A 9814-nucleotide genomic window follows, 5' to 3' on the forward strand; every position below is an offset into this window, starting at 1 on the left:
ACATAAGTCGATGAACAGCAGCAGTAAGGTATTCAGCTGTGCTCCACAGAGAGGGTTAAGTTCCTGTAGTTTGTATATGGGGGGGGGGGGGGGGGGGGGGGAGGTGTGTTCTTAAATTTTTACAAACCTGTTCATGGAAGCCTATTATTATATTAACCATACCAATAAATATCTTGTGTTGGAATCTCCCAACAGGTTTTTCAAGAAGAATTTGGAATAATTAAATCCTACAATTTAAAGCCAGGTGGTGATAAAATTCCAGTTACCAATCAAAATAGAAAAGGTAGGTAGACACCATTTCTTAATTGAAATGCATGAATATTTATCATTTACTTTTACTGTTTAACGGATGTAAAATTGCTTTCCAGAATATGTGCAGCTTTATATTGACTTTCTTCTCAACAAATCCATCTATAAGCAATTTGCTGCATTTTATTACGGATTTCATAGTGTGTGTGCTTCAAATGCCCTGATGGTGAGTTTAAAACTAAATTATGCTTTCAATTAGATTTTGTAATACTATAATATTGACAGATAAGTCCTTAAATAGATAAGCTTCTAAAATAGAAAATATTTTTTACTTTTTAAAGGTAGAGCTAGAAGTAAAAATAGCTTTCTCATTTCAGCCTTAATTCTGTAATGGGAGAAAAGCCCAGTCAACTCCCTTTTTCTTTCCTTGGGCTCTGTCTTATACTATGTCTTTTGGGGCTTTAAGAATTTTCCTTAAGAGTAGATGAAGAGATCCCATAGGCTCAAGTTCTTAATACTGAGGGACAAAGCACAGAAAACAGAGTTAACATGTAAGCCCCAGGGCCGAAGCCACAACTTCTGATTAAGGAACATATTTATAACTGCTTCCTGCTGCAACTCTGAGTTACCTTTTACCCATAGGAAGTAGTTTGTCCTCAGAGTCATGATGAACTCTGGTTGGTCTGACATGCCTTAGCCAGGTGAAGGTGGGTCAGTGCCATTTAGCACACCATGGCAGATAAAAGTCAGTAAGAGTCTTCTCAAGAAGCCCTGCTCTCCCCCAGCTACGCAGGAGGCGCTAGTCATGCCCCGTGTATCTCCCCTCAGTTTTAGTATGCGCGTTTGGAGTAAGGTCTTCCATTTGAGTTATTGTTATAGGAGAGAACTGGTTTTAAGGTAACCTCTGTCACGTATTTGTTGTTAAAAGCACCTTTGAAAAAGGAGCACTTATATTGAGCTCTAACTGGGTTTTGTCTGTGACACACTGCTACTTGTGGGGGTGGAGGGAGGGAAAATAAGAATTAAATGGCACAGCATGGTCTCTATTCTTAAGTTTTAATCTCTTTAGGTGAGGGACAACTTATGTAGGTGAAAAAGCCAGTGAACTACACGAGGCAGACTATAACCAAGTACCCAAACTCTACAGTGCCCCTGGGAGGCATGTGGTCTACTGGAAGGAGGCTGGAATAAGCTAAGAGAGTTTCAAGCAGGCCTGAGGGGGCGGGGAAGAGTTGTCATTTGAATTCATGCTTAGTCATCTGCTTGTTTTTCTGGCAAACTGCTAATTACTATTTGCAAAGGGGAGAGCCTGATAGTTTGACAAGATTTATAAATTTTCAGGAGCAAAAATATCTTAACCTCAGTAAAAAACTAAAAATGGAGATTTTTCCTTAATAAAAATGGCTTGGTTTACTATAAAGAAGTCATATGTTTTGTAATTTGATTCAGTGAAGATAGTTCCAATTTCATTTTTTTAATCATCACTTTTTATTATCATTTTTGGAAAATAATTATTGGCAGCTGCTTCGTCCAGAAGAGGTTGAAATTCTGGTCTGTGGAAGTCCCGAACTGGACATGCATGCTCTGCAGAGAAGTACTCAGTATGATGGCTACGCAAAAACAGACTTAACTATAAGGTTAGCGCATTCTACTTCTGAGAGTCAGCTTGCCGGAGAGGGGATGAAAGAGAGTGTAACTTATTTGTATCATTTACAATCTTTGAATCAAGTAAGTTAGCTGAAATATTGTAGAGTCCCACACTGCCTTATTTTATCTTTAGAAAGTAATGTGAGAATATTAAATATGAAATCACTTAGCAGTCCCCTTGGGAGAAAGTGATATAAATAAGTTTCTACAAAAGTATAGAGATTCGTTTTTAAATCTTTTTTTTAGAGAGAGAGCGTGTGAGCTGGGGTGGGGCAGTGGTAGAGAGAGAACCTTAAGCAGGCTCCTCACCCAGCGCAGAGCCCAACATAGGGCTCAATCTCATGACCCTGAGATCATGACCTGAGCCAAAATCAAGAGTCAGATACTTACCCTACTGAGCCATCCAGGTGCCCCAAGATTTTACTTTTTTAAAAAATGACTTGGGGGACGCCTGGGTGGCTCAGTTGTTAAGCGTCTGCCTTCGGCTCAGATCATGATCCCAGGGTCCTGGGATCGAGCCCCACATCAGGCTCCCTGCTCTGCGGGAAGCCTGCTTCTCCCTCTCCCACTCCCCCTGCTTGTGTTCCGTCTCTCGCTGTCTCCTCTCTCTGTCAAATACATAAAATAAAATCTTAAAAAAAAAAAAAATGACAGGTTCTAGAATTTCAGGGATGCTATACTTATAAATAGCATTTTACTAGCATTGTGCTGAAAAAAAATAAGGCTTGTAAATTATAGAGGAGAAAAATGGCTTTTGTACTATCTACTGTTGGACTACTTGTATAATTCTATAAAGATGTTACTTTTGGGGTGCCTGGGTGGCTCAGTTGGTTAAGTGTCTGACTCTTGATTTCAGCTCAGGTCTTGATCTCAGGGTCTTGAGCTCAAGCCCCACATTGGGCTCCATGCTGGGCATGGAGCCTACTTAAAAAAAAAAATGTTACTTTCATAATAATGTTAGTCAAAAATCTAATTCATATATAGAAGCTGTCGTTCCTTAACTTCACATTAAGGGCTATTATATATGTTTAAGGGAAGTTTTTTTCCTTAGAGCTTACTTTATGTTACTTTATTCTGATCGGCAGGATTTTTGACAAGACATTTTATATAAATTTCCTTTGGTGTTCTTTAGATATTTTTGGGATGTTGTGCTTGGATTTCCTCTTGATCTTCAAAAGAAGTTGCTACATTTTACTACAGGAAGTGACAGAGTACCTGTAGGAGGAATGGCTGACTTGAACTTTAAAATCTCAAAGAATGAAACTTCTACTAACTGGTAAATTTCCAGATTGTAATTTTATTTTTAATCTGTAGGTTTTGCTAATAATAATATGTTTGGAATTAGAGGATTCTTTCAATCAGAAGTCATTTTTGTAGGAAAAAAATCTTAGGAGTAAATATAACCTTGAAATGAGAGAGAGTATGCATTAAAGTTCTCTATTCATTTTTGAGACTTACCAATACCAGTAATTCCTTTCTGTCAACTTTTTACTTTGCTAAGTCAGCTGCTTTGTAGTCTCTTTTAGAATCTAGCTGGCTTTTAGTTGTACATTGTATAATGTTCATTTTTATTTAAAGGTGTTTTTTATTAAAAATATTAAGGTGAGTTTTTTGGCTTGTATTATAGTTAGTACAAGAAATCCTCTAGTTAGGAGTCCTCTTTTTTTTTTTAATCTAGTGCGCTTTGCATATGAAAGTACTAATGATGGCTTTGAATGATGGCTTTGTTTTCTAATATTATTGATGGGTTGATGCTGATCTACTTGTTTTCCCAAACACCTTATAATTTCTAGAGCTGATTTGAGTAGATGCTGCTTTTATTAGAATCATTTTTTTCTCCCACCCAATATATTCCCTGAGCTTTGTCAGCTCTTCCTTTCATTTTAGACCTGGACTCTGTCCTTGCCTTTCCCATGGCCACCACCCTGGTGTAGTTGTTTTTAGCCTCATTCCTAGCTTATTGAAATAGCCTTCTTCCTGGTCTACTTGCTCAGATTCTTCCCTTTTTAATTATTTTATCTTATTAAATTCGTTTTCCTTAAAACTGCTTTGCTTATGGTATTTCCTTGGGCCATAATAGCTTTATTGCTGCTCTCCTTCAGTTTAAGTTCTAGACTCTAGAGCCTGTCCGATAAAGCTCTACAGTCCTCTCCCCAAGATTACATAGCAGTTTTCCTTTCTTGTCATCCTTTAGTCAGCAGGCTATTTTGCTATTCCTTAGACACATTTTGTCCTTTCCTTTTTCATACTTTAAGTGGTTCTTTCAACACATGACATTCACTTGCTGTATCTCCACTCAAGAAAGTTCTACCCCTCCTTAAAGACCCAGTTTCACATCAACTTCCTCCGTAAAGCCAAAAATCATCATTCCTTAGATTCACTCCTCAAATATTTTATAGAAATCCTATGTCACTTAGCATCTTGCACCTTTATCTTAGTCATTTAGCCCATCAAGGCAGAGGCCATGCCTTATACATCTTTGTATTCTTCAAATAGCCACACACATATTAGGTGCTTAATAAATGTTTCTTGAATGAATATTTCAGTCAACATCAACATTATATTAAAATACAAGACAAATATTTATATACGTATGTATATAATTAAGAAATGTCTAAATAAGATTTACATTGAAAGACCTAAAATGAAAAAAAAATTCAAAAGAAGCTTTTTTTAAGGTTATAGGCTTATTTACTTAACAGAAATTAGTTTTTCAAAATATTGACAAACAAAAATATTGTCAATTTAAAAAGAGTAACCTGAGGGGTGCCTTAGTGGCTCAGTTGGTTAAACGCCCAACTCTTGATTTTGGCTCAGGTCTTGATCTCAGTGTCGTGAGTTCAAGCCCCTCATTTGGCTCCACACCCAGCGTGGAGCCTACCTTAAAAATAAGTCAGTAAGTAAGTAAATAAGTAAATAAATAAATAAATAAATAAGGATAATGTGAGTAATGTAATTTAATACAAAAGTGATATTACACATGGAGCCTACCTTAAAAATAAGTAAGTAAATAAATAAATAATAAAAAGGATAATGTGAGTAATGTAATTTAAGACAAAAGTGATATTACATCTAAACTTTTCCTATTGTTATTTCAGAGATTATTTTGTAAGCACATGTGGTTTAGGCATGAATCTTCCACAACTCTAGGATTTGCAGTAGGACATTCACATAGATTAAATATAGTTGTCCATCAAAGATGTGTACATCACCATTGTAGATCCACTAGATTTTTGTTAAATAAGAATGTTAAATTTTTACATGGTAACAGTATTGGTGTGAGGTAAGGCTGATCTGGGTTTGATTAATGGGTCTACAACTTCACCAGCTCTATGGCGTTGAACAGATTACTTAACCTGTATGTTCCCATGTTTAGTTTCCCTCATCAGTAAAATGAGGATAACAAAAACCACTTTTTAAGTTGCTTTGAGGCTTAAATTAAACACTGCATATAAAAACACTTAGCACAATGCTTGTCGTAGACCAAGCACTCAATAAATGCAAACTGATTGTAATAATTTTAAATCTTTTAAAACAGGGCTATCAAAGTTTAGTTTTTAATCCTACAAACTTGTTTGAAAATGTTCTTTTCTCTGGCACATTCCCCATTTTTATTCACTGACTTCTCCAACGGCTGTTTTGATGCTGCAAAGGTCCTAACTAGTCTGCAGGATGAAGGAAGGGCCTAGGAAAAGGGTAGCAATCTAGAGTGCAGATAGACAGTGTCATCAGGGAGAGGCTGGGGCTGGTCCAGAAGGTGCAGAGGATGGAGGCCGCGTGTGCCTGAGGGCAGCAGCACTGAAAGCACGGGCGTCAAGCACCCAGGAATGTTCTTTTTATTATTTTTGGACAGTCAAGACTGAAATAATAACAACAGTTGTATTATCCACTATTCTGCCGCGTGTTTTATGCGCATAGCTCTTTAAATCTTTTAAACAACCCACTTGGATAGTTTACCCTGTGGTGACAAGGACACTGAGACATGGAGACATGAAGCCACTTGAACAAGATCCCACAGCCAGTAAGTTGGGGAACCAGCATTCAAATTCAGATCTGCCTCCAACAGTAAAGCCTCTGGGATGCAAGTTTCACAAGAGCACAGGGACATTGACCGTCTGGTCTGTAAACCCAGCCCCCGTGTCTAGAACAACGGTGCCAATACATAGTGGGTGCTCTGTAAGTATCTGTTCAGTGAAGGAATTAAGGAGTCGCCTCTCGGCATAGCGAACTAGATTTGAGTCGGCCATGTTTGATAGTAGCTTTGCGCTGATCCAGTGTGTATTGTGAGACTTAGTATCGCTAAAAAAAAATTTTTCCCCTAGGTTGCCTGTGGCCCACACCTGCTTCAATCAACTTTGCCTTCCCCCCTACAAGAGCAAAAAGGACCTAAAACAGAAATTGATCATTGGAATTTCAAATTCAGAAGGTTTTGGACTTGAGTAACCTAGAAGACTTGAAATACATTTTATATGTAGCATTCACTTCCCTCTTATTGTGCCTTTAACCTTTTCATGTCTCTGTCTCACAGCACCTTGACAAAGCTCACCAACTTTAAAATACTGATTTTTTTAAATCAAATATGAAATATGTTCAGTGGGGGAGGCATGATTTTCTAAAAACACAGAAATTGCTTGAGGAGAAGACCAGATGGCAGAGACAGGTGTGGGTCCAGCCCTTCCTTTTTATAGCACTTTATGAGTCTCCATAGGTCGTTCCTCACAGGTGCTCCACTGGGAAAGCAAAGCGCAGTGAAGAACGCGCTGACCGCGTAGTGGCGCCCGGTGGGGCCCAGTGGCGCACACACAGCCCCGTTCTCGTTCGTGTAAGGCATGTAGCCATATTTTCATATAGAGGTAAACAACAACAGCATAAATGCTGTTTACAGGGTTTGTTTCTTTTTGATATACTGGCTTTGGTCCTATAAGATTCTTTTCAACTGTTGCTGAAAAGCATGTAAATAACTACATATTAGCCTGAGAATAATGGGATTTTGATAGTGCCATTTATTGCTAAAAGATTTATTTTTACAAAGTAAATTCAGGGTTTTAGATGTGTATACAGCTTTTACAAATCAATAAAGATGATTGTACAAGAGTGTTAACTATTTTCAGACTAATTGGATTCGAGGTTCTGTTCTTTTAAGTAATGTTAGTCTGCATGCACATTGGCAGTAAACTAGTTACTTTGAGTATTCTGTAATATTCGTATAATGATCATTTCTTCTTAAGGGTCAGGACATTAGAGGGGAAATCAGATCTAACTAACTGTTGATAAATTAAGTCAATTACAAGCACAAAAGAACTGTTTTTATATATAATTTGATTGATGTACAAGGCTTATTTCTAATATTTTTTGATTACCAGTTGTACTGAAACACTAATTTTGGGGAAAGGCTAGGATAAGATATTTGACAAAAGTGAATACAATAATAACATCTGTGTCAAAATGATATAGCTTGGTGTAAAAATAAAGTTCAACATTTTGGCCAAAATGTTTGTATTTCACTGGATTCTGAATGTAGTAAATTCAAAAGTACCCTTTTTGGAGTTTCTCAATAAGTAGCATGTAAAAAGAAACTACATTTTAAGTCAGACTGTAAATGGTTTTCTTTTTATTTACAGCAAATGAAGCAGTTTTATTGGCATGTTACAAATATTTCGGAATCAAGACTTCTTTATTATACTTTGATAGCTTTCCTTCAGGAAACTCTGAAGATACATTTGCAATAATAATGAAGCCAGCATTTAGTACCAGCATATGGTTCACAGGCAAATAATACTGTCCCCCGGTTTTTTCCTAGTTACACTGTTTTCTTATTGCTATGCTTCCTACACTCAACCAGCAGAATTCTTTTCGGGTGGAGGAACGAATCAACTCGTTCTCCTGTAGGGCTGGGGCCAATTCGCGAATCTTTGAGGAATAGGAACTCCTTCGTTTACTGTTCCCCTTGCGAAGGAAGTGACTCTGCTTTTCCACTGGGTGTACTATGTAAAGGATTTTTCTTCTTAAAAATCTTGGAAAAGCCTAAGAGAGTTAAAGGCATGTTGGTTTTGTTTTGTTTGCTCTGTTTCTTATCCATCTGCGAATAAAACTGCTTCTCTGTTAGACTGCTTGGACTAGAACGTAGGTTACTACTTACTAATAAGCACAAAAGAATCACGTATAAGAAATCAGATTTAAGTGTTTTAAATAAAACAGAGTTTTTATTTGGTAGAGACGGAAAAATTGTGTTGGCTTGGTCTGCATGTTTAATGATGTGCTTGTTTATCGATAGCTCTGTCACTTAAATAAGTACACAAGCAAGCCAAATTTTTACATGACAAAGTCCATAAGGAACTAGAAAATTATTGTTGTCTGTTGTTATTAAGTTGAAATTTGTAACCATTTATCACTTAATTATACATTGCCTTTATTTATGTTGGTTTTGGTTTACAGTGTAATAATACCTCATTTTCTAAAAAAAAAAAAAACAAAACCACTACTGTCCTATTTCATTAATTTAAATAGCTAGAAAATTCATGTAGTTGCTTTTTTTAATATAATCTGTTAAGGAAGTCTTGATTTTTATATCTGCCACAGTAAATTAAAGCATTGTGCAGTATTTATCAGTATTTACAAAATGTCCTGTCCTTTTTAAATCTTTGCTTAATCATATTTTTGTCTGTATGATCAAAAGTTTTTAACAGTCTGTCTTTTTTGTACAAATCTGTATTGTATTAAGTTCATTTCTGGATAAAATTTTTCAAATATTAAAGTTATACAATCAGTCAGGCTTCAGCTCAATTTTTTAACATTAGGCGATTAATTAAAACCATAAGTTAAAAATATCTTATAAAAGCAAACTGTTCTCTTCATTACACTGTCTCTTAAACTAGTGCTTAGGAAAATTGCTAATACATAGAGCTTCAAAAGATATGTGTTGATGTTGACACCAAATAAAATCAACTTCTTTCACATTATTTTCTGTATGAAGTAATGTCTATCCAGTGTCTGGATGGTCACAGACCATTCTGTCAAACGAACGTTAGAACGTCATGGAGGCCACCCAGAAAGGAACCAAGTATGACATTTCATGGCCAACTTCAGATCTTAAGTATTCTTCCCCAAAACCATTAGTTTGGCCTTCCTCCCCTTGCCCACATCTCCTATGCTTAAGGAAAAGAAAGAGGAGATTATGAGAATGTAGGGGAGAATGTCATGAGTGATTCATGGAAGAAGAGAGCTGACTGATTCATGGAAGATAGGCAGCTGGGAGGGAGGGAGGAAGACCAGGGTGGGTTTTCCCAGTGACAAATACACGATCAATTCACCCAGATGGCCACACAGCCTTTGGTCCGGTGTGGTGGTTATGAACAGTGCTTTGGAGCCAGACCGCCTGGGTTTGGGTTTGCTCTTCACTAGTTGTGTTAGGCCAGTTACTTACTCTCCCCCGGCCTCAATTACCACATGAAAATAATTTGTAAATGGAAACAAAGCTCCCTATCTTGTAGGTGGGCTTGTAGGAGGATTAAATGAGTTGATGTGTGTAAAGCACACACGTGGCATATGGTAAACAACATGATGGGTGCAAGAGGCAGCATGGCGCTAATGTGATGACGTCGTAAAACCACGGCTTCTGCAGCCTTCTGGAGGTTTTTGACTATCAGACACTGGGGACAACCACAGGTAAAGAACACAAAGTGCTTCTGAGGCATTAAAATTGTGTTAGGAGAATATTTCTTATTCTAGAAACAGTGCTTTAGAATTTCTCCTTGTAGATGTCTCACTAGGCAAGGGTTTTTTTTTTTGCATCAATTTCTCTGTATTCTATTTTTTTATTTAAATTCAATTAATTAACATATAATGTATTATTCGTTTCAGAGGTAGAGGTCAGTGATTCATCAGTCTTGTATAATACCCAGTGCTCATTACATTACGT

At 37.0% G+C, this 9814-nt stretch overlaps 1 protein-coding gene across 2 annotated transcripts in view; it reads left to right on the plus strand.

Annotated features, from left to right (window-relative positions):
• HECTD2 (HECT domain E3 ubiquitin protein ligase 2) overlaps positions 1-9157 on the plus strand; it is a 105133-nt gene extending 95976 nt beyond the window's left edge. For both annotated transcript variants that reach the window (XM_032432198.1, XM_032432197.1), the window contains exons 17-21: positions 196-283; positions 369-475; positions 1771-1886; positions 3029-3172; positions 6219-9157. In XM_032432198.1, the coding sequence (XP_032288089.1) occupies positions 196-283; positions 369-475; positions 1771-1886; positions 3029-3172; positions 6219-6339 (576 nt within the window). In that variant the 3' untranslated portion in view covers positions 6340-9157. The remainder of the gene's footprint in view (positions 1-195; positions 284-368; positions 476-1770; positions 1887-3028; positions 3173-6218) is intronic.
• The last annotated feature ends 657 nt before the right edge of the window (positions 9158-9814 follow it).

The sequence above is a fragment of the Phoca vitulina genome, unplaced genomic scaffold (genome assembly GCF_004348235.1).
Source record: "Phoca vitulina isolate PV1807 unplaced genomic scaffold, GSC_HSeal_1.0 scaffold48, whole genome shotgun sequence".
NCBI lineage: Eukaryota > Metazoa > Chordata > Mammalia > Carnivora > Phocidae > Phoca > Phoca vitulina.